The 25022-nt window shown below is 43.4% G+C and overlaps 1 protein-coding gene across 2 annotated transcripts in view; it reads right to left on the minus strand.

The window, feature by feature from the left end:
* Positions 1 to 25022, minus strand: part of ASPG (asparaginase) — a 58104-nt gene that overhangs the window by 26744 nt on the left and 6338 nt on the right. For both annotated transcript variants that reach the window (XM_082218034.1, XM_082218033.1), the window contains exons 2-8: positions 22214 to 22343; positions 20854 to 20965; positions 15204 to 15329; positions 13117 to 13200; positions 11846 to 11972; positions 3400 to 3515; positions 2198 to 2383 (exon numbers count right to left, since the gene is read on the minus strand). In XM_082218034.1, coding sequence (XP_082074160.1) covers positions 2198 to 2383; positions 3400 to 3515; positions 11846 to 11972; positions 13117 to 13200; positions 15204 to 15329; positions 20854 to 20965; positions 22214 to 22343 — 881 coding nt within the window. The remainder of the gene's footprint in view (positions 1 to 2197; positions 2384 to 3399; positions 3516 to 11845; positions 11973 to 13116; positions 13201 to 15203; positions 15330 to 20853; positions 20966 to 22213; positions 22344 to 25022) is intronic.

Here is a 25022-nt window from a genome sequence, read left to right on the forward strand (position 1 = left end):
GGAAAGCCAAGCCAGTTTAAAAAATATCAAGCAGTTCAGCAGTATAATATAATGAAGTAATAATTACCAATATGTGCACATTAACCAGGCCTTTTAATTAAGTGGGAAAGGGAAACAACAGGTCTAGCTTTGTACTTGGCATTGAAAGTGGTAGATTGCAAGCCTAACTTACAAGTCGTAGACTGGGGGAAGGGCTTGGTTAACTTTGGGGCAAAACAGAAAACAAAACAGCATTAAAAATAGCAATAAAAAACTCCAATGCCAGACATGACCCAGCCCACTTGGCACCACCACTTAAAATTTGATTTATCTCTAACTCATCTAATCATATCAAGGTGGGGCTTTTAATTCTGCCACCCACTTTGAACCTTTGGGAAATATCCCATCGAGATTTGCTCAGTTTACTATCAAGTCTTTGGGAGGGGCAAGTATCTAAAGATGTGTGCGGGGATTTCTTAGCCATCTTCATATTGAAAACCTCTGATTCATTCATCACTCTGGTGGTCCCCAGTTACAGGCACACACACCCTTCAAAATGACACAACCATAATTGGATAGAGACACCATCATCTTGTATATGCTAGGATTATAACTACCAAATGTGTCCAGAAGTTTTCAACATAGTAAAAGCCAGGAAATATCCATTACAATTGATCTTGCATCTAGGAGGGACACAGGAATGAAAAATCTTGATGAGAGCTTGGACAGATAAAAATTAAAGGTTTCGAATCTAGCCAGTACTCTGCCATTCCATACTGGAAAAGAAGCAGATTTCCTGAATCAATGATCCCTGCAGGTTTTACTAAAGGGAACCTTCCTACTTTCCTGCGCAGTCTTGCCCTTGTTTGGGATTTCAAGGCAGGGTGGACACACCAGAGCACCTACTGAGAAACTATCAAAGTAACCACAATATATCATATAAGTGTGATCACTGAGAGGAAGCATGGAGAGAGAAAGGGCAAGGGGATGAATGAATATCAGACAAGGCACAAAAAGTTCTTTTATCTATGATATATTATGGTATGGAAAGTGGTTTGTCTGTTTGTTTTTCCATCTGTTCTCTATAGGTTTGTTCGCCTCTCGGTGTATCATTGCCAAACCCTGAGGTGGGGCAGCAGTCATCGTCAACATTTTGAGGCAGGCTGCCATTTTGAATCAAAATGGCAGAGTGAAACATGACTTTGGTGTGACTTTGTCCATTTTGGGGCATAGGTTTGGCCACGTCTTGAGGTATCATTGCCAAAACTCAGCACAAGGGTTCCTGAGTTAGGGGCAGTAGACTTCATCACTGTTTGAACACTGTGTGCCATTTTGAATCAAGATGGCAGTCCAAAACATCACTTTTGCAGGACTTTGCCCATTTGGGGGCATAGGTTTGGTTGTCTCTTAAGATATTGTTGCCAAACTCAGCATGAGGGTTCCCAAGGTGGCAGCAGCAACCTCTGCCAATGCTTGGTTGCCAGGTGCCACTTTGAGTCAAGATGACAAATCAAAACAGGACTGAGGTAGGGGAGCTTTGCAAAAGGCCACCAAGGTAGTTCATGGGAGAGACAGTTTGATCCAAGATGCCTACACTAGCTTTTGAGTTCTGCACTAGAACCTATTCGGTTCTTTCCAGTAACATTGGCTGCTCTAGTGGTGGTGACATGGACTGCTGGATGAAAGTCTTCCTTTGGGTGGGGACCAGGAGAGACTAACTGACCGTTGGTGTCTCCTGACCAAAGTTCTTTCGTTCCTACTAATTCTATCAATATATCTCATACCTTTATGTCACAGCACTGGGATCTAAAGGCCAACACACAAACACCACAATATAAAGGCCACCCACCAGCCTCCATACAGGTTGCTCTGCATAACCCAGAAGACAAAATGCCACAAGTAAGACAACAGGTGCACTGAAGAAAGCCAAATGGTATAAAAAAAATACCAGAAACAGCAGCCACTGCCTCCACCCCCTCACCTGCCAAAAGCTTCATTTTTAATCTTACCTGGATGAACATTCCTTGCCAACCCAAAATTGAGCAACCCTGAATTCAGTGGCATAGCTCAAAACAGCCTTCCCCAAGCTGTTCTGGATCACAACTCCCATCAATCACAGTGAGCAAGCCAATGGTGAGGGATGATGGGAGTTGCAGTCTGAGCATTTGGAGGGCACCAGTTTGGGGAAAGCTGATTTAAAGAATAGAATTTGTCTCACCTTTCCTGTTTCATAGACTAAAGAAACACTTCCTCGCAGACACTGGGTGCAATTCAGAATCACCACACCACGATCGGTGGCTTTCTGCAACTCTTCCAACAAAGCAGGGCAATTATTGGGGGCATTCCCACTCCCATAGGTCTCAAGCACAATCCCTTTTATTGGGCTCTGAAGAAACCCCTTCACCTGCATGAAAGAAAAATATATATACAGTTCAAAAGTGTTTACCTAGATTGATATATGGTCTTTTCTACACAATACTATCTTTTTTAATGCAAGGAAAGATTGATCAAATATTTTAAATATGGAGTTCAGATTCTTATTAGGTTGACTGCTGGCATGCTGTACGAACTTTGATTATTTTCATGGCCCATCCAAAATGTATGGATAATCACAAGTCCTCATAAGCAAAAGTGCTATATAAATAGGTTTGAGAGTGAGGTGTTCAAAACATTTACAAAACAGCTTCGCTGTATACATAGACATAACTGTAGGGGGTACAGGATGGGGACAAGTAATGTCAGTATATACTATAGGCAGTACAACAGCAAGATAGATAGACAGTGGTTGGTTATACAAGGGATGGACAACTTGATTAGCACAGGGAGCCAAAATGGGGGGGGGGGGAGAAGGATGCAAGTAACCTGTCCATTCTAATTATGCAGAATCATAGCACTTCATCCAGCTTTCAACTTTCCCTCTACAATTCTTCTCCAACGAACTCTGCCTCCTCTCACATTTGGATCTCACACCCACATTTCTAAGATAAAGACAGGTTTGAAACTCCACAAATGAACTGCCTCTGCTACCTCTCCCCTGCAAATTGCCCCTTCCCGATCTCAACAGCCTGAAAATGATCGAAATGATGCACATCCCCGCTTCTCAAACATGCAACATTCAAAAGCATAATAAGAGATTGGGTTTTTTAAAATCTTTGAGTGCATTCTCCTCAAGCACCATAGAATACTTTTGGACATGACAGTATTCTATGATGCTTCTTTCTCACATCTGAACACGTATTGTGGGATTGTTGACTACATGCAACCAGCTCTGAGAAAAGCAGTGGCACAGCGGCCTTGTGGGAGTGGCTCAGCAATGCCATCGCCTTTTCTTATTGCTCATTATATGCAATCAACACTCCTACACATGAGTGTCATCATAGCTTTTCTTCTCATTATGCTCTCAGACAGAGGAAGGCTGACCGCTTCAGCAGTGATCCCCGGGAAGATTCTCAGTAGGCCAACATGTTGATCAAAGTTCATTTTGTGGATTGCAAATTTCTTGGTAGTGTTGGCCCTCCAAACAGTCTCCCAGTTAACTGTGAAAAGAAAAACAAATATATTATTTGAGAGAGAGAGAAAGTGTTTGTTCTTTCCAATCCCAGTTCAAAATCAACCCCTTCTAGGAAGCCTTTCGCATAATCTTCTTACAGTTCAATCCAATGGAGAATTAAAGGTCATATCTAACGCTGTTGTTCTGCTAGTGTGGCAGACCTCAACTTCAGCAACAGAACTTCCCCTCCTCTTTTCTCCCCTGCAGCCCCCTGGCACACCCTCAAAATCTGCTCTAGAGGATTGGGAGATCTGAACAAGACAACACATTTCCTGCACAGGCCCTGCTTATCACAACCCAATCTACAAAACAAGTAAGCCAAATGTAAGAACAGCCTTGCTGGATGCACAGGCAAGGGAGGCGCCTTCTCAAAGCCCACTAAGCACTTCCCCAACTTTGGGAAGGAAGCATGAGGGCTCTGACAGGGTCTGAGATTCCTCCTTCCCAAAGACAGGCAAACACTGACCAGGCTTTGGGAAGCAGGTGGGAGGGCTCTAGAACCCAGCCAGAGCCTCACACCTCCTTCCCAAAGCCTGGTTTAAGCCAGCACCACAAGAGCTGGGGGGAGGGTGTCAAATGTTGGCCTTGGTAATGTTGGTATATTACCAAGGTCTGTCCCTGAGACCAGAGACCCATCGCGTCTAACATCCTGTTCTCGCAGTGGCCATCCAGGACGTGGGTACAACAGTGGTCTCCTCATTTGTGATTCCCAGCAATTGGTATACAGAGGCGCGATGCCTCCAAATAACCCCCTACCTGTACTATAATTCCCCAAAGTACTCCAAACTATCTGGATTGAAGTTTCTTAACACTTTGTAGCAGCACAACATGAAGAAGTTCTTGTTTAGAAGAAGCATTCCAATATTGTAATTCAAGATTCTTTTAATGTGTACCTTGGGGGGACTCTGCAAAGCCACTTTGCTAGGCATCAGCAACATGACACATATTTCACATGTCTTTTAAAAGACAGATGTTGTTACTCTTACCACTAATCATCTCCAGAGTTTATAATGCAGTTACTAGTGATTAAATAAAATGGCAATGATTCAATTAAGTGTGATTATACATTGGAAGCCAGATGCCAGCTGCTTAACTAATAGTCACTCTTGAGTTCCCATTACTAAATGCCAAACAGTCATTATTAATTCTGGAAAAGCTCACCATCTCTGCCTAGCAGACAATGGGGTGTGTAAATAATCTCAAAAGACTGGCAGAGAGTTGCATTGGATAATACGTATAAACACACCCAACCCACACATGGTATCCATATCTATTTTCCAAACTTTTTTGGTAAGAAGCAAAAATCCTGGCTAAAGAAGAGTCTGGGCAAACAGGAGTTTGAATGACAACCTACACCTACGGAAACACACTCTTCTACTTGGTAATTAAAGGTGCAAGAAAGCTCTGTCCTCTTTTGGATCTGACTCCCATGACAACTACTGAAAATGCCAAGCACACCTTGAGGCCTTACATGTTGTGCTCCCCATCAGCACAATATGGAGTTTGGTTGTGCCATAGTTTTTGAAACAGTGAACTGAAATAGACATAACTTGTGTGATGGTATCAAAAGGGAAAGAAAAGAACCTCTGTGTTGATCAAACTGGGTTGGATGAAACTTCCACCAAAAAACTGAAGGAGAATATAGAGGAAGCTCTATACTCCTAAATATTGATTTTTGCATGCCACTCTGAGAGCCTTTTCAGCTACTAGGAGGGGTATTAATATCATCCATAAACGACCAAACAAAACTAGGACCCTCTCAAGTACGCATATTCCATCACATACACAATTGGATAGCAGCTATGATTATAAGAATCCATTGAAAGAATGATAATATCACAAAGGTTTCGTCAGGAAGCTTCAACAGACACACTTCTTCTAGTCCTTTTGCCTCTGCAAACCTCACTCCTCTGCTCTTCCCATCACGTGTCCAGACTGAGCGGCACAACCAGCAGCCACCGCAAAACTCTTCTTTCCCTACACAATAAGCACCACACATCCGAACACCACTTTTTTGTCGGATAAGAGTTCAGCAGGGTGTTGTTGTTTTTAAGCCAAAAGATAAGCAATCTTATGTCATAAAAATGTCACAGCACCCAAGTCATCTTTTTTGCAGCATCTGAAGATTAGTTTGTTTTCAACCCCAATCAATTTCCCCCTCGCAGTCTGGCATCAGCTACCCCAGAAGGACTTATTTTCTGAGCAGATGTTGTTGCAGAAGAGTTATTGCCAAGTTTTCCTTCAAAATATGTCCTACCTAGTTTGGAAGTTGTATGTGTTTTTTAATACAGCGTCTGAGATGATGTACGTTGGCACTGATCCTCACAGAGAGGCAGCCAAGATTAAAAGAGATCATTCAAAGAGGGCAATCGGTTATCTTATTAGAATTCAGTCTGTCCACTGAATCCAAAGCTGGTGGATAGGAGTCTAATGAACCAGATGCCATAGCACCAGGGCAGCCGTGGAAATAGAAACAGTGGGATCCTTCCCCTGGGTCTGAACAGCCAAGTTCCACAGTACCTTGCCAGTACAATTGCATGGGCAGCATACCAGTCTGAAGCCCATGAAATGCTCTTATTCAGGTCAGAGGGTTGGCTGTTTGAGGGACTCTAATCTTCCAAAAAGGATCAGTACCTAGGAGAGGCGGACCGCAGACCAAAAGGCTCAAAAGGCCTCAGTTCACTTTCAACACTTGTGGAGAAAGTTGCTCACTTGGAGCTCTCCGTGGTTTTGCAACAACTGAACTGCCTTCCTCCATGGGCTCCTGTACATGAGTAGAACAGATCACCAGAAGGAGAGGGAGGGAGAGAGGGGGGTGGCTGGTCCTGCGGTAGCCTTCTGAAGAAGTATATGTAGGATTAAACGACAAGCTTACACACTGTGAGCTATGAATAAGATTAAATAAACTCAGGTTACTTCCAGGAAAACATACATAAAATAGGGGATGCAAGTCTCAGTATAAAAATGTTTTCATGTATAGGTAGCCAAACTTACCATCCAGTCTTCCGCAATCTAGTGCCCTCCAGAGGTTTTGGACTACAGGTCCAATCAGCCACAATCAGCATGGCCAATGGGAGATGAAGTCCCAGACATTTGGAGGGCACCAAATTAGAAAAGGCTGACTTACACAATGCTGAGCTAGACCAGCCTGACTTGGCGTAAGGCAGTTTCCTATGTTCCAACTAAAACCAACAGGTTAGGCATCCTTACAATAACGCTCAAAGACATATTGACAGAATTTACCGTATTTTTCGCCCCATAGGGCGCACCGGCCCATAGGGTGCACCTAGTTTTTTTGGGGGGGGAATAAAGAAAAAAAATTATTTCCCCCCCAGGTGCGGGGCTGGGGCGGGGGAAGCCCGAGCTTCCCCAGCCCCCAGAGCAGGCTGCTCTCTGCAAGCTGTGGGAGCCCTCCCATGGCTTGCGGAGAGCTACCCGAAGCCCGGGCGTGCCCAGGCTTCGGGATAGAGGCAGCTCTGCGCAAGCCATGGGAGGGCTCCCGTGGCTTGCGCAGAGCTACCTGAAGCCCGGGCGCGACTGCTTAGCGCGCCCAGGCTTCAGGATGCAGGCAGCTCTCCGCAAGCCGTGGGAGCCCGGCGGGAACTCCCGCGGGCTCCCAAGGCTTATGGATAGCTTCCTGAAGCTTGGAAAGCGAGAGGGGTCGGTGCGCACCGACCCCTCTCGCTCTCCAGGCTTCAGCGAAAGCCTGCATTCACCCCATAGGTCGTACACACATTTCCCCTTCATTTTTGGAGGGGGGAAAGTGCGCCCCATAGGGCAAAAAATACGGTAGCTTCTCTGTCAACCTCATCTGTATCCCATCAAGCCTCCCTCTCTTCTCTTTCTGCCATAGTATTGCAAAGAAACTGAAGGCTAGGGTACTGATAGTCACAAAAAACAACAGGTGCAAAATATTGGCAGTGATGCTAGAAAGCATTTTTTAAATTTAATTTTTTGGAGGGGGGTTGTCACCTTTTACCAGTGGTGCTGTGCCTCAAACAGCACAGGCTGACATGCAATAATTAAGTTGGCACTGATCTGATCTAGAAACAGGGAAAGCTTAGTCAATTTCATTTCTTCATGCCGGGCTGACATTAAATACACAGACAAACCTATTTGGTTGAGGAGATGTAAGGAAGAAAAGTTACCCAACTGATTTCAGAATTGTTAAAACGCTTTAGAGAATCACAAAAAAGTAGAAACATGTGTTGTAAGGATTCCATAGAAGCAGCACCAATGGTCGTCCTCTTCCACCGAGCATGCAGCTTTGGGAGGGACGCACATGGAGCGGTGAGGGGGGAAGGGGACACCCGCCTAGCCAGCCAGATCAGCTGAACCAACCCTGGCGATCAATGGGGTGACAGATGTCGTAGCCAAATCGCCCTCACATCCTGGATGAGGCCAATGGCCCATCTACTCCAGCATCCTGTTCTCACAGTGGTCAACCAGATCTCCATGGGAAGCCTAAAATCAATATCTGAATGTGATTGCATTTCCCCCACTTGTGATTCCCAGGAAAATGGTATTCAAAACTACATGTCCCTGAAAGTGAAGATAGAACATAGCCATGATGTCTAGTGGCTGCTGATGGCCTTTATTGCCTTATTGTTATCCAGGAAAGCTCGTTGTTTCAAAACCATCAGCAGTGAGGAACAAGCCTTTCTGTTGATGTCATAGATACCATATACCCATTTAGCATGTGAAATGCCACTCAGAATATTGCAAACAAGCCCTACTCTCTTTGTTGCACATAGTAAAGACAACACTGTTGAAAAGTAGGGGAGATTTAACTAATCCAAGCACGTTATGGAGAGCAGTAGGACTCTGGTTAGGCAACATGCAGGAGTCACGCTACAATACAGGTTTGAACTCATTCACTTCACGGAGTGCAGTAGCTCTGAGAAGAGACACCTCCCTAAGGAGTGAGGGGGGTGCCTGAATTCAGTGTTATGAAATCAAACCAGAAATGCAACTTTCAATGAGTTCCGACCTCCAGACAGATGCTTTCTTCTCACCTCTTCTTTTCTAGGCTAAAAGTAAGGCAGACCCCATTACATAGGTTTGTGAAGTATTCATTTTGAATACAGGGAGGTGGCCAAGAAGTGGAGAGCCACAAAGAGTCTATGGGTGGATGTTCTTGAAGCAAAGAAAGGCACAGTTCAGGCGCGCGCGCGCACACACACACTGCCCTCTTCTCATGACACTAATTTTCTGCAAGATAATTAATTCAATTTTTGTAAAAGAGAGATATGTAAAACTCTGCCACCTAGGTACTCATGACAAGAATAAACATGCCTGCATTTATAGCGAGTGGGGTAGTAATGCAAATAGCCTTCATCTAAACATACCAAGAAGGGACGTGGGTGGTGCTGTGGGTTAAACCATAGAGCCTAGGACTTGCCGATCGGAAGGTCGCGGTTCAAATCCCCGCTCCCGTTGCTCTGTCCCTGCTCCTGCCAACCTAGCAGTTTGAAAGCACGTCAAAGTGCAAGTAGATAAATAGGGACCGCTCCGGCGGGAAGGTAAACAGCGTTTCTGTGCGCTGCTCTGGTTCACCAGAAGCGACTTAGTCATGCTGGCCACATGACCCAGAAGCTGTACGCCGGCTTCCTCGGCTTATAGAGCGAGATGAGCGCACAACCCCAGAGTCGGTCACGACTGGACCTAATGGTCAGGGGTCCCTTTACCTTTACCTAAAAATGGCTTGATCTTTCAAGGGTCCCTTTACCTTTACCAAAATGGCTTGATCTTTCTGGAAATGCATGGCTTGCTTAGGACCACTTCACACATTTTTAAAGTGTGGCCCTAAGTTGTTTTATGTATACTTTTAAAAGTTAACGTTGCAATTGAAAGGAACATGTGTTATCATTGAAATGGAATTCCAATGGCAAACCCAGGTTTGCTGTCATGTGGAAAATAAAATTTAGCATTGCCAGATAATCACAGTGATAGCTTTGGTCCCTCCTTACACAGAATTCTATAGCTGGAGACAGGGCTTCTAGGCCAGACTTCACTAACTTGCTCTTATTGTTTGGGTCTTGTTCCTCACTCTCTCTCAGCCTTAGTTCCCTCTGAGTGAAACAGGAACAGTACGGCTGCCATACACCCATATTTTCCTAGATAAAACCGGGATTTAAAAGGCGGAATTGATGTCCTGGTTTTTGAAATATAGCAACCCTGAGAAAAGGAGCGTTGGAAGCTGCTTTATACAGAGTCAGGTGACTGGTCCTCCCAGTCAGTTCTTAAGCAAGGGCCTTTCATGCACCTTGCTCCTTGATCCTTTCAACTGAAGATAGCAGGGACTGAACTTGTGACCTTCTGCATGTGAAACATGTGGCCTTTCACTGAGTTATAGACCCTCCCAGTGGCCAGTCGTACAGAGTGAGGATTAATTCCATGAAGGCAGTAAAGAAATCTGCAAGAGTCCATTTTTAAAGAAAAGCCACTCATGTATTATGAATCAAAATAACATTTAAATATAGTGGGTTGTATCCAACAAAATGTTGCATCCATGCAAAGATTTCTGCTTATGCACTGGAACTTCCCTCTTCTCCTCTTGTGCTTGCCCCCCCCCCCAAAAAATAAATATGTTCTGGGCATTCCCCCAACCATCTAGAGCAGATTTCCATTTTCCAGCAGAAAGCCTTGCACGAATGTGATGCAACCCAGTACTAGTCTGCTCAGTGGAGGCTGGGCTCTGTGACATATGATGCAGATCAGGCAGTTCCACTAACTGTAAGGCAGAAGTCTACACTAACTGACGGCAGCAGCTCTCCAGGGTTTCCAGCTAGGCTCTCTCCCAGTTGCACCTGGGATTTAACCTGGGACCTTCTGCATGGAAAGCAGATACCCTAGCCCTGAGCTACAGCCCTTACCCACCATTCAGCCAGATGTTGACAGACTGAGCAGAACTCACCTCCATAAATCCCAACAACATATTCCTATTTGTTTTTACCCAGCAGTCTTCACAGTCTGCAATACTGGCCTCATTGTACATCTCCACTTCCTCTTCATCATATAATTGCTGGAAGTGAAACAGCACCACCCTTACCTATCTGTCTGTCTGGCACCTTCCATCCTAGACTGACTGTGGGAACAGAAAGTTAGACTTTTGGAAACAAGTATATGTATGTAGCATGCCTAGTTCAGCAACAACTCTCCCAGGAGGATCACAGCACAAAAGTATTTGTGCTTGATAACTTCTCCTGAAACAACATTTACCTTGTCACCTGGGGCAGCAGTTTTCTATCCAGGGCCATTCATTCTTTGCACTAATCCCTGACTAAATTCAGTTCCAACAGAAATAGAGCTTGTAATAACCTACCCCACATCCACCCAAATTATTATTCAAATTTACTTATTTTGTCTAAGTGAGCTCAAATGCCATATTTTAAGCCTGAACTTGAAATCTGTTTTTTTAAAAATTTGACAGTTTTGCAGAAGTCGGAATTATGTGGCAGTAAAGAAGTGTGGATAACAGAGAGGAGAAATAAAAAGTGTAGTAACAAAGAGATACAAATAAAATGCTATCCCCTAAGCCCACTCCAGAGAGTTCGAGGGCTACAAACTTGTTTTCTTTTTTAACATTCATTCATTCATTCGTCACACAAATTTGTACACCATGTATCAGCCTGAAGTCATCAAAGCAATGTGCATGTTAAAAATTCAATAAAATTCAAAATGTAGAAATCCTAAAATAAAAATAAAACCATTCCTACGAAGTCTAAAAACAATAAAACAATTTCTATAGATGTAGGGAAAACCTCAGGGAAAGTCTTCTTAAACAAAAATGTTTTCGGTAGGCACCTAAACATCACAATGCTGGAGTCCTGCTTAATTTCAGCTGGTAATTGTTCCAGAGGGCTGGAGCAGCATCACCGAAACCCTGGTTTCTAGTACAAACTAAGTGCACTTATGGGGCATGCATTATTTTCAGCATCTGAGCAGCACAGGTGCCAGGTAGAGATATATGGGGCATGGCAGTCCCTTGGGTAAATTGGTTCCAAGTTGTCAAACGCTTTAGGTTTTAAAAAATAAAGCTAAAATCCTCAGAAATAAAGCTGGCCAGAATCAAGCTGATCCAGAAAAACAGCAACATGACTCCACATGATTTTGTGTGATAGTATCCAAAGCAGAAGTGGTACGGAACCTATCATTAAAGTATACAAGCAATGGTGCGGCCAGAGTCCATGAACAAAAATGGCCACATGTATAAAGATGCTTAAACGTCTTGACCTAGTACTGCAACAGGTCAGGAAAGGGTTACAGATGGGATAATTATACAGCTGGAAGGACTGAAATCACAGCATGGCTTACTTATAATATCCACCTCAGCAGTTGCAAGTGAAGGCAGGTTAGGTGAGGAAAAGGCATTGAAGCTCTCTGCATCCACCTTAGTAACCCGGTTTCCCCTGTACAGTTTATTATGAAAGTACAGGCACACCTACAGGGACGAGAAAAGGAACATGTCAGTATACAAACCTTGTAATTAAAAGATCCAACAGATTTATTTTTTTTAATGCCTGACTCTTTCTTTAAATATAATGAGAATGACTTAGGAGAGAGTTATAAATACAATGAAAATTATGTAGGAGAGGTTTATATCTCTTGTGCTTTCAAAAAGTGCCACCTCTTGTCACTTAAGTGTTTGGGGTTTCAGACTATTGGAACTAAATATAAGCTAACAGCTTGTGGCATTTCCATCCAAGAGCAGGTTTGGCAGCTCTCACAATTTGCCAAGAACCTCTCAAGTTGAGACCCAGTGACTAGGATGTTAAAAAGTGAGGGTTGAAAGGGACTCTTACCATAAGACGTGCACTGCTCTTGAGTACACTGTGGGTATATAAATAGCTTCAGAAGCTTTAGAATGGTTGGGAAAGCACGTATTATTTCTAGAGAGGCAGACAGGAGCATAGGCCCCCTTGCAGTTTGTACCACTGGGGGCATCCAGCATAGCACACACACTCCAATGAAAAAGCACTTTCCCCTAAGCAACACTTTCCTCTAGCAAGTTGGTTGCTGCCGATTTTATGATTCTGTGATGGTGGTGCTCTATATTACTAATGTGTTTTTTTTGGGGGGGGGATTAGTAAGCAATATTTCTTTAATAACTGATGTCAAATCGAAATGGGATGCTATTTCCTTTTTAAAAATAATTGCGAGGTATATAATCATTTTTTAAAAATCAATTGGGCACCTGCTAATTTCAAGTTAATGGAATGGTACATGTACAAAACAGAATATGTAAAGAGGAGAATGTATTACTATAATTTTGCACAACCTTCTGGGTTGTGCAAAAAAAAACACAACCCTATCTTTAGTATCCTAAATTAAAGGAGGTGTTATTTTATGTTTCGGAATGTATGATTTTATAACCTCAAATACCATTTGTTGTTGTTTTATAAAGTTCCCCTATCAAGAAGATAAACTGAAAATTACACTTCTCTTTCAGTTTGTACACTGACTGCAATATCTGAATTTCTGCAAAATCTGAAATGTCAGTGAAAGGACTGGGCTGATAATCATCAAGGATAGAGAGGCATGCAGGACAAGCAGAGGTAAGGCTAGCAGCAAGAAGGTGACCGGACCTCAGGGATTACAAATTGTCCAGCAAAGAGCAGTGACCCCAGCAGATTGGCTCTACCATCATTTCTCAGTTCATATATGGGTACCTAGAAAGAAAGAGAGAGAATAAGAAATGACTGCTGTTGAAAACACACACAGCGGCAGCAGCAAGATAGGGGGCTGGAGGAGACTCCGGATATGTAATACAAGCAAGTGTAAATCCATGAATAATTAATGCAATGTTCTCTTATCAGATGATTTATTGGAACGTGGACGTATTTCTCCATCATTCTAAACTATGGCAGATGGTGGGATTTCTCCAGTTGAATTTAAAATATATTCTCCCCAACCCTCATAAAGTTATCCTTTAATTTTGCATATTCTTTATGCTGGCAGGGAGAGGAGGGAGAGAGTGGAGATTTCAACCTGGAAGAAATATCACTTGCCAATTACGACACACCCTCCCTCCCCCAGTAGACAACCTACAGCCTTGTGTATTATTTGGAAACCTCAGCTAGTGCAAAATGTGGCAGCCAGCTGCCAGGTGGGGCTGGTTCACCGGCAGCCCATTATCCTGGGACAACCGTGGATTCTCCTTTGGCAGGTGACTAAGGGCAAAACTGCCAGTGGCAAGAGAGATCTATAATCAGACCTTCCTTTGCTTTGGTTTCCCCTCCTTTACTGTACTTCAAAACACTGCACAGTAGACTGCTAATGTCACCACACCACTAATGCTGATGGAAGAAGAGCTTAATTGTTCCCTTCAACACCCCATTTCCCCACCCAAAGTCACCCCCTCCAAAACTGCTGTAAGCCCGACTGAAGGAAAGACGCTGGCTATCTATACTGTATTTCTCTTCCCCCACCCCCCCAAAGCAAGGCTACATAATAATAATAATAATAATAATAATAATTTATTTATACCCCAATAACCTATTAACCATTAAAAGCTTCCCTAAACAGGGCTGCCTTCAGATGTCTTCTAAAAGTTTGGTAGTTATTTTTCTCTTTGACATCTGGTGGGAGGGCATTCCACAGGGCGGGTGCCACTACCGAGAAGGCCCTCTGCCTGGTTCCTTGTAACTTGGCTTCTCGAAGTGAGGGAACCACCAGAAGGCCCTCAGCGCTGGAACTCAGTGTCCGGGTAAAACAATGGAGGTGGAGATGCTCCTTCAGTTATACTGGACCGAGGCCGTTTACGGCTTTAAAGGTCAGCACCAACACTTTGAATTGTGCTCGGAAACGTACTAGGAGCCACTGTAGTTCTTTCAAGACCGGTGTTATATGGTCTCGGCAGCCACTCCCAGTCACCAGTCTAGCTGCCGCATTCTGGATTAGTTGTAGTTTCTGGGTCACCTTCAAAGGTAACCCCACATTGCATTGCAGTAGTCCATGCGAGAAATAACTAGAGCATGCACCACTCTGGTACGCAGTCCGCGGGCAGGTAGAGTCTCAGCCTGCGTACCAGATGGAGCTGGTAAACAGCTGCCCTGGACACAGAATTGACCTGTGCCTCCATGGACAGCTGTGAGTCCAGAATGACTCCCAGGCTGCGCACCTGGTCCTTCAGGGGCACAGTTACCCCATTCAGGACCAGGGAGTCCTCCACACCCACCCATCTCCTTTCCCCCATAAACAGTACTTCTGTCTTGTCAGGATTCAACCTCAATCTGTTAGCCCCCATCCATCCTCCAACCGCCTCCAGATACTAGTGGTTTTAGGGTAGGACAGCGGTGGATTATGCCCAGTGGACCTGGAGCCAGTGCTAATGACTGGCTAACCTAACTAATTCCAGTTTTCTCCCCATCCTCCTCTACAAAGGCAACACTGAGACCATGGAGAAAGAAGCTGACAGCCAGTGCCCTGGACTGGTTGTAGGGAAGGAGGCAGGCAGGTGGGGGCTGACTGAGGGCAGACTGAGGTTGGTGGGGCCGTGCCCCATTTCCCCCAGTGGAGCAGCCTTGTGTCCCCTATCTGTGAAATAAGACACATTAAGCACATACCTCCCAAGGCTGCTATGTGTAAAATGAGACACCCACCTTGCACATGTCAGCTTAACTTTGACACAAGACAGAGCCCACCCTGCTCAATTTTCGAGGAAGCAGCTTACCTGAGATCCCGTCAGAACAATGGTTTTACCCAGGTTCTCACACATGAAAGACAACGCTGAGGCTGTATAGGCCATTGTGTCTGTGCCGTGAAGGATCACAAAGCCATCATACTTTTCATAGTATATCTGTTGATAGAGAACAAATTTCTCACATTAAGAAGATAAATTTTGAAAAATGGGCAGGAATGATTGTCTGGGGAGAGTACAACAACGTGAATTTTTAAAGGGGAAGAAACTACACCAAATAAGTTGATTTTTTAGTATAGTACTATTTCCCTCTAACATGCTGTTAAATAGTTTTCAAATGACCAAATGCATTCTAGGTGCCAGGATTCAAATATTGAAGCAACATACAGCGGAGGCAGGGGGAACAACTATTACTTACATTTTAATTTTTATTTGGAAAGCTGTTTTAATATTATTGTATAAGTGTATATACTGTATTTTTCTGTGTATCAGATGCCCCCGTGTATAAGACGCCCCCTATTTTGGGGGACTCCAAAATAAGAAAATGGGGCGAGATTGGCCAGAGTTGCTCAGCTTTTTTGTAGGGGGGATTGCCAAAAAAACGCTGATCTGCCTAACCTACCACTCTGCCACTCACACGCATAGCAAAAGCCACCTATCGTCTCTCCCCTCACCTATCATCTGTCCCCTTGCCAATCGCCCGCCCAGTTGCTGCAGCGAAAGCCAATCAACACCAGCCCTTGCCGCAGCCACCAATAACACACACAATAGCCGCTGACCGTTGGCTCGCGGCAGCAATCAATCCCACTCCCCCCCCCAATGCACTATCCGTGTATAAGACGACCCCCATTTTTTAACATAATTTTTTAATAAAATAACCTTGTCTTGTAAATGGAAAATTACGGTATATGTGTGTGGGCACATGAAATGTTTTGTAAATCACCTTTAAAAAGGTAAAGGTACCCCTGCCCGTCGTGTCCGACTCTAGGGTTGTGCGCTCATCTCACTTAAGAGGCCAGGGGCCAGGGCTGTCCGGAGACACTTCCGGGTCACGTGGCCAGCGTGACGAAGCTGCTCTGGCGAGCCAGCACCAGCGCAGCACACGGAAACGCCGTTACCTTCCCGCTATAAAGCGGTACCTATTTATCTACTTGCACTTAGGGGTGCTTTCGAACTGCTAGGTGGGCAGGAGCTGGGACCGAAAGACGGGAGCTCACCCCGCCGCAGGGATTCGAACCACCGACCATACGATCGGCAAGTCCTAGGCACTGAGGTTTTACCCACAGCGCTACCCACGTCCCTTTAAAGGTGGTATAAAAATAATCACCTTTAAAGGTGGTATAAAAATAAATTTCCTCTCATCATGATAAACCATGGTTTGTTGTGACATACAAACACTGCCATTGTGAGACAGTTCTGGTTTGGTTTTTTAGGTGTACATTTAGCCAGAAGAACAAACCAGACTTATTAAGATTTATGTATATATACCACCTCTCCTCGGAGATACTCAAGGTGACGTGCCTAGGGAGGGATTCAACATTGCACTAAGCTAATCTGTTCCATCAGGGCAAGCATTTCTGTTTGCCAGATGGAACAATCACCCCTCTCTTCCCTCCACATGCCGTTTTGGGGGTTATCTTGGACCCCTCCTGAGCCAATTTCTGGAAGCACAGGGTAGAAAGAAGTCCCATTGCTCAAGCAGAATGCCTTGTGCTGGGGTTCCACTGCTGGGACTCATTAGTAGAATCCCACCCGTAATTCTGTCCTCCCCATTTCATTCTCACAACAACCTTGCAAGGTAGGTTAGGCTGGGAGACAGTGACTGGCCCAAGGTTACCCAGTGAGCTTCATGGTCTCACAGGTCCTAGTCCAACAATCTACCGGTAAGCACTACACCACACTGTCTTATATTACCGAGGAGGCAGGCTGTGTGCCTAACAACAAACAAAACAAAACACTGTACCAATGGAGCCATATTTATTTGTTTATTCCTATCTCGCATTTGAATGTTTCCTTCCAGAGAAGCTCTGACTTGAACATAATTAATTGTTAAAGAATATAGCCAACAGAAAATGAAGTTCTTTCAGTAGCTAATTATGAGAAAATTCAAAGACCTGTTCTTCAGTGTATACATATTAATGATGTGTCCTTAACCAGAGGAAGACTGCTAATTAAGAAAAGCTTAGCAGTTGCTTTAAAACAGGAATGTTAACATATGCAAATGAGTCATATGGTCTGATTTCTTTGTCGCCTCTTTTAGTTGGGGATTATACCATTTACGGGAACAGATTAAGCAAACTGGGGCCATTGTAATAGTACATCTGAGAAGGAAGCCCCAGCATCCAGTCTCAAGAGAGGCAAATCACTAATGTAAGGCTGCCCTCTTCTGTCCAAAAGATGGCATGGAGCTGTATACAGTGGTACCTCAGTTTAAGAATAGTCCGGTGTAAGAACGATTTGGTTTACAACTCCACAAAAGCAGAAATAGTGTCTTGGTTTGAGAATGGTCATAAATCTGACATCAGGAATCGCAAGACAGAGAAGCCAGTAGGAGAACACCTTCCACCTCCCAGGACATTCAATACAGGACCTCAAAGCAGCTGTCTTATTACAAAAGAATTTCAGAAATAGACTTGAAATAAAAGTTGTTGAATTACAACTTATCACTAAACTGAAAACTATGGAGAGACCTGGTCTTAATAGAGATATTGGATTCCTGTCTCATTACATATGCTAATAATCTGCATACTATCCCTTGCTTTTTCCTTAGGACTAATTGCAGTCGTTAACAGTCCGCAACAGTTACAGATAGGTAGCCGTGTTGGTCTGCCATAGATAAAATAAAAAATAAAAAAATTCCTTCCAGTAGCACCTTAAAGACCAACTAAGTTAGTTCTTGGTATGAGCTTTCGTGTGCATGCACACTTCTTCAGATACATATGTATCTGAAGCTTATACCCAAACTTAGTTGGTCTCTAAGGTGCTACTGGACAATTTTTAAAATATTTATATATATATATGGTTTGACAGGTGGCGGGTGGCGCTGTGGGTTAAACCACAGAGCCTAGGGCTTGCCGATCAGAAGGTCGGCGGTTTGAATCCCCGTGACGGAGTGAGCTCCCGTTGCTCGGTCCCTGCTCCTGCCAACCTAGCAGTTCGAAAGTACGTCAAAGTGCAAGTAGATAAATAGGTACCGCTCTGGCGGGAACGTAAATGGCATATCCGTGCGCTGCTCTGGTTCACCAGAAGTGGCTTAGTCATGCTGGCCACATGACCCAGAAGCTGCACGCCGGCTCCCTCGGCCAATAAAGCGAGATGAGTGCCGCAACCCCAGAGTCAGCCACGACTGGACCTAATGGTCAGGGGTCTCTTTACCTTTACCTAAGAACAGAATCCAAAAAGCAGAAGGGCTCCAGTGGCAGGAGGCCTCATTAGGGAAAGTGCCCCTCAGTTTAAGAGCAGTTTTGGTTTAAGAACAGACTTCCGGAATGGATTAAGTTCATAAACCGAGGTACCACTGTATATTCATTCTTATATAAATGGCCTCAGTCCTGTATACCTGAAGGAGCGTCTCCACCCCCATCATTCAGCCCAGACACTGAGATCAGTGCCGAGGGCCTTCTGGCAGTTCCCTCATTGCGAGAAGTGAGGTTACAGGGAACCAGACAGAGGGCCTTCTCGGTAGTGGCGCCCGCCGTGTGGAACGCCCTCCCTTCAGATGTCAAAGAGATAAACAACTACCTGACATTCAGAAGACATCTTAAGGCAGCCCTGTTCAGGGAGGTTTTTAATGTGTGACATTTTAGTGTATTTTTGGTCTCTGTGGAAGCCGCCCAGAGTGGCTGGGGAAACCCAGCCAGATGGGCGGGGTACAAATAATAAATTATTATTATTATTATGAAATGTATAGACTTTGGGTGCAGTTTATTTGAAAGTCCTCTGTTAATGTAACAGCAAACGTAATGCCGTCCAGATGGTACTGCACTACAGCTCTCATCATTCGTCACCATTGTCCCTAACCATAAGCCATGCTTGCTAGGGCGGAGGACAGTTGTGGTGCAGTAATATCTGGAAGACATCATGTTCGCTTTCCCCAATTTAGCAGATTGAAAATTCCAGGGCAGTTTCCCCCAAACTTATGCAGAATATATGAAGTTGCCTTATACCTAGTCAGGTACATGGCTTATCTAGCCCAGAACTGCCCACTCATCGCAGAGCTTTTAGGCATAATCACAAAAATGCAATGCAAGTCAATACAGTGGTGCCCCGCAAGACGAACGCCTCGCGAGACGAAAAACTCGCAAAACGAAAGGTTTTTTCGTTTTCGAGTTGCCTCGCAAGACGAATTTCCCTATGGGCTTGCTTCGCAAAATGAAGCTTGCCGCGCAAGCTCCGGGGACAGCGTGTCTTCCCCGCTGTCCCCGGACCTCTTTTGAAGCAAGGGGCGGCGGGGAGAAGCCTTACCAATGAGCTATGAGTCCTCCATTTCTCATCCCACTGAAGTGCTTAAAAAAATCAATTATGTTCCTCGATAACTCAAGGCCGAAATGTTTTGTGCTCCAGAAAAGTCTAACTGGCATTACCATGCAATAAACCTTGCAGTGCTCAAAGCTGCATTATGCCTCCACCTTGTGGTCAATCGGATTTTAACTGGAAGTTGAAATGGCAAGATAAAGAACGGTGATGTGTTGCAAGAAACACAAACCAGAACTTTGCAAAAGAAAACTGATTGCATTAAAGTTACATCAGACTTTTCCATGGACAATCCTGTGAGCAGGATCCTAGATTCCAGTTTGATCCTGTTTACAGATTAATCCTGGAAGCTTTGGGTAGAACCAAAACTCTGGATTATGTAGGGACTTTTGCTGTTGCTCTAGCAACGTGGCCATGAGATTGCTTCAGAAAGCCATCCCTTGAGGAGCAAATCTTATGTTGCAATAAGCTTTAAAGGTATGCATGTACAGTGGTACCTCGGGTGAAGTGCTTAATTCATTCCGGAGGTCCGTTCTTAACCTGAAACTGTTCTTAACCTGAAGCACCACTTTAGCTAATGGGGCCTCCTGCTGCTGCCGCGCCGCCGGAGCACAATTTCTGTTCTCATCCTGAAGCAAAGATCTTAACCTGAAGCACTATTTCTGGGTTAGCGGAGTCTGTAACCTGAAGCGTATGTAACCCGAGGTACCACTGCATTTTTAAAGAAGGGTGAAATGGAAACAGCATGTTATTGTGAATATTAAAAAAAACTATTCATGTGCTTCATTTGCTGGTCAGCGATGAAGATTGGTAAAGAACAGCATGTGTTGAAACATCCTGCCAGTTACCCTATGGATACTGAAAGTGGTTTCGTTTTGTCAGCATGTAAACTATTCTAGGCTGTTGGAATCACAATGTGAAAGACAATGGTTGTTTCCAAATAGTGCTAAGTAACTCCCTACATGAGGACTTCTGCATATGGCATGTGACTCCCCTCCCGCTCTCCCCATGTGCTCCCCTAGATATATTCTGAGGGTTCTCCCAACCCTTCGGATCAGATCTGGAGATAATGTGGGATGAACCCGGAGGAAGGGAGGGGAAAAGACCCGTTATGAAAGCGAAAGTTGTTCTGCTCACAAAATGTATTTAGTTGGCTATGGCTCAATATTTTTTCTGTGACCAACAGCATGACAAGATTAATCCAAAATACCTCCAGGAGACTGCCAATCTTGTCCCATTCAGCTGGAGTCATGTTTGAAGAATCAAGCAGTGGAGAAAGTTCCAGGATGGTGTAGATAATTCTTTTATTTTGTCTAGAAATGCTGTCAAAGAAAAAAAACTTTTTATGAAATGAACTATTTTAGTTGCAGCCCCTTTTCCACTGGAAACCTGAACATTGGGCTGTGCATGGTAAGAAAGCCTACAAGGGGATATTGTTGCTATCTGAGGAAGTTCACTCTGTGACACAAATTGAACTTCATAAACTTCTCTTCCTATCTCATCTGCTATTCTATTGAAGAAATCTTAGCCAGCTGAAATATTCGACAATTAAATCTGCATCCAGTTACATGGACCTTATTTTTTTTTACATGCATAAGAACAAAAGAAGAGATCTAAAACCAAAAGTAACCTTTGTTCAAGATGATATACACACAATACAGCAGGTACCATCTTAGAAAAAGTATTCCTTCATGAATAAGACAGAAAAAGGAATACCTCTTCTAACACAATCTGCCAACCACTTTTTTTCCTTTTTTTGTAAATACAGTGGTACCTCGGGTTACATACGCTTCAGGTTAGAGACTCCGCTAACCCAGAAATATTACCTTGGGTTAAGAACTTTGCTTCAGGATGAGAACAAAAATTGTGCCCTAGCGGCACAGCGGTAGCAGGAGGTCCCATTAGCTAAAGTGGTGCTTCAGATTAAGAACAGTTTCAGGTTAAGAATGGACCTCCAGAATGAATTAAGTACTTAACCCGAGGTACCACTGTAATTGTATTAATTACTACTCCTCTCTGTGGTATGCTGTTATAAAAAAGATAATCATATTCCCAAGATACTTCTCTAATGAACAGCAAATCTGCTGCCCGTTAGAGAAAGTTACCTGCTGAACTGAAGGTTGGTTAGCAAACTTTCTTTGAATTTTCTGAATGTCTGATATGATCCAATGCAATGCAGCGAGTAAGATCAGATTTTTGAAAGCCAAAGCTGCAGATTAATGAGAAAAGCTCTCAGATCCAGGAGAATTAATCAGTACACAGTACAATCAAAATATGGACCAAGTAAAAGTGTGGATGAGCCTCAGTCAACCCACTGGCTTCTTAGATTTCATCACCCAGACAGTTTCAAACATACAGTATCTCCAACCATGAAGGTTTGAAATTTGCCTTGAAAAGAAATGAAATCTGAGGTGTTCGGGAATCTGATTTCTGACACCTGTCACATCCTATGCTACTTCTGTGCAGTGGCTTATACAAAGCCCTAACAATCGGGTAAAAAGCTAAAAGCACATGCTACTACACAGAAAGATTCAGAATTCTAAGGAAACTCTTCTTTCCCTAATACATACGGAAGCACTAAGGTGTCATCTCCAAGGTGAAGGCGGGAGTACAGATTCGTTTCCTCGGCATATGTTGCATCGTGAAGAATTGGGATCTTCTTCAGGGCCCCTGCCAGCATGTTGGCCTCAGGAGCAAGGCCTGAGAAAACAGAAGGAAGAAAAGAAAAATGTGAATAAATGAAAATGTTCGTTAATTTCTTATCTGACAGTTGAACCTCCTTATCATCTGCTCAAGGTATATAAGAAAACTGGTTTAAATTCTACAAATACAGCATAGGTTTCTGATATTTATTTATTTATTTATTTATTTATTTGCTTTCTTATTTATTTAATGGCATTTTACACCATCTCTCCAAAACATGTATGAAACTATTTTGGGGGGGGGGGTATACGATGAATTAAAAAAGATGATGGGGATAACTTTTACTAAAAAAACGGAGGCATTTCTATTATGTATTTTAGATAAAGAGATCCCAAAAAATCTAAGAGAGGTATTTTTATATGCAACCGCAGTGGCTCGTATACTTGGGGCCAAGGGATGGAAAGATCACGAGGCTCCAAAAATAACAGATTGGCAAATCAAATTACAGGAATTGGTGGAGACGGCTCAACTGACTAGGAAACTCAGAGGAAACTCAAAGCAAAAATTAGCGGGAAAATGGGATGTTTATAAAAAATATGTTCAAAAATACAATAATAGTTTTGACTCCGTGCTAGCATTCGAGTGATAAAGGAGGTGGACTACAATTAAGGATTTATTATGTTTTCAGAATGTATTAGAAAAATTATATAGAAAGGTTTATTGTTTTGTGTACATTCGAATGTAAGATAAAACATATGCAAAGGGACTTTGAGAAGAAATCAAAGTTGAAGAAAAGATTTTGGAAGATAAAAGGGGGAAAATATTTACTTTCATTATTATCATTTTCTGTGTGTTGTTGTATGCAATGTTTGGGAGGAAATAAGATGGTAAATAACAAATAGCAAACTAAATATCGATGTATGTATTTTTTTATTTATTAATTATATTTAGTGGTAGTATGGCTGTATTGTTTTTTGTAACATAAAACCATTCAATAAAAATGATTTTAAAAAAACATGTATGAAACAGCTTACACATACAGTGGTATGTGCAGTGGTATACAGCCCCGCAAGACGAATGCCTCGCAAGACGAAAAACTCGCTAGACGAAAGAGTTTTCCGTTTTTTGAGTCGTTCCGCAAGACGAATTTCCCTATGGGCTTGCTTCGCAAGACGAAACGTCTTGTGAGTTCTTGCGAGTTTGTTTCCTTTTTCTTAAAGCCACTAAGTCGTTAATAGCCTCTAAGCCGCTAAGCCGTTAATAGCCGCTAAGCCGCTAATAGCCGTGCTTCGCAAGACGAAAAAACCGCAAGATGAAGAGACTCGCAGAATGGATTAATTTCGTCTTGCGAGGCACCACTGTATACAAATATTAAATAAATGACATAAAATAATAAAAGCATGGCAGCAGCAAAAAAAACAAAAACCCCAAACCTCTGGATAAATGCCTGCAATTTTTATTTATTTTATTTTATACAATTTAAAAAGATTGAATAATAAATAACAAGATGACAAAAAATAGCAGCAGTCTCAAGACACCATAAAGGCTCTTCCAGCCAAGAGAGGACAAAGGGACTGTTTCCTTATGGGATAGTTTCCAGGAGTATATTACTTTTCTAAGCTAAGTCTGCCTTCTGGGATCCAATTGTGAACAGAATGTGTGAGTAAATTCTTTTTTATACTTTTATAAAAAGAGTGGTGCATGCTCTAGTTATCTCTCGCTTGGGCTATTGCAATGCGCTCTATGTGGGGCTACCTTTGAAGAGGACCCAGAAACTACAACTAATCCAGAATGCGGCAGCTAGACTGGTGACTGGGAGCGGCCGCCGAGACCATATAACACCGGTCTTGAAAGATCTACATTGGCTCCCAGTACGTTTCCGAGCATAATTCAAAGTGTTGGTGCTGATCTTTAAAGCCATAAACGGCCTCGGTCCAGTATACCTGAAGGAGCGTCTCCACCCCCATTGTTCTGCCCAGACACTGAGGTCCAGCTCCGAGGGCTTTCTGGCTATTCCCTCACTGCGAGAAGCCAAGTTACAGGGAACCAGGCAGAGGGCCTTCTCGGTAGTGGCACCCACCCTGTGGAACACCCTCCCACCAGATGTCAAAGAGAAAAATAACTACCAAACTTTTAGAAGACATCTGAAGGCAGCCCTGTTTAGGGAAGCTTTTAATGTTTAATAGGTTATTGTATCTTAGCGTTTTGTTGGAAGCCGCCCAGAGTGGCTGGGGAAACCCAGCCAAAGGGGCGGGGTATAAATATATTATTATTATTATTATTATTATTATTATTATTATTATTATTATTACTGACTGTGTCATGTCTATCTTTTTATGAGGGACTAAATGGGGAATTACCAACAAAACTTATTATAGAGGCTTTAGCGAGCCTGAGCAAACGTATCTGCTGTGTAAGTTTAAAAAGGGGAATGTTACTCTGCTAAACTGTGGAACTTGTTAACACAAGTTGGAAAGGATATACAGTGGTACCTCGGGTTACATATGCTTCAGGTTACATACGCTTCAGGTTACAGACTCCACTAACCCAGAAATATTACCTCGGGTTAAGAACTTTGCTTCAGGATGAGAACAGAAATTGTGCAGCGGCGGCGCAGCAGCAGGAGGCCCCATTAGCTAAAGTGGTGCTTCAGGTTAAGAACAGTTTCAGGTTAAGAACAGACCTCCAGAACAAATTAAGTTCTTAACCCGAGGTATCACTGTAATCAAACAATAT

Source organism: Podarcis vaucheri, assembly GCF_965113315.1.
Source record: "Podarcis vaucheri genome assembly, chromosome: 1".
In the NCBI taxonomy this organism is placed as follows: domain Eukaryota; kingdom Metazoa; phylum Chordata; class Lepidosauria; order Squamata; family Lacertidae; genus Podarcis; species Podarcis vaucheri.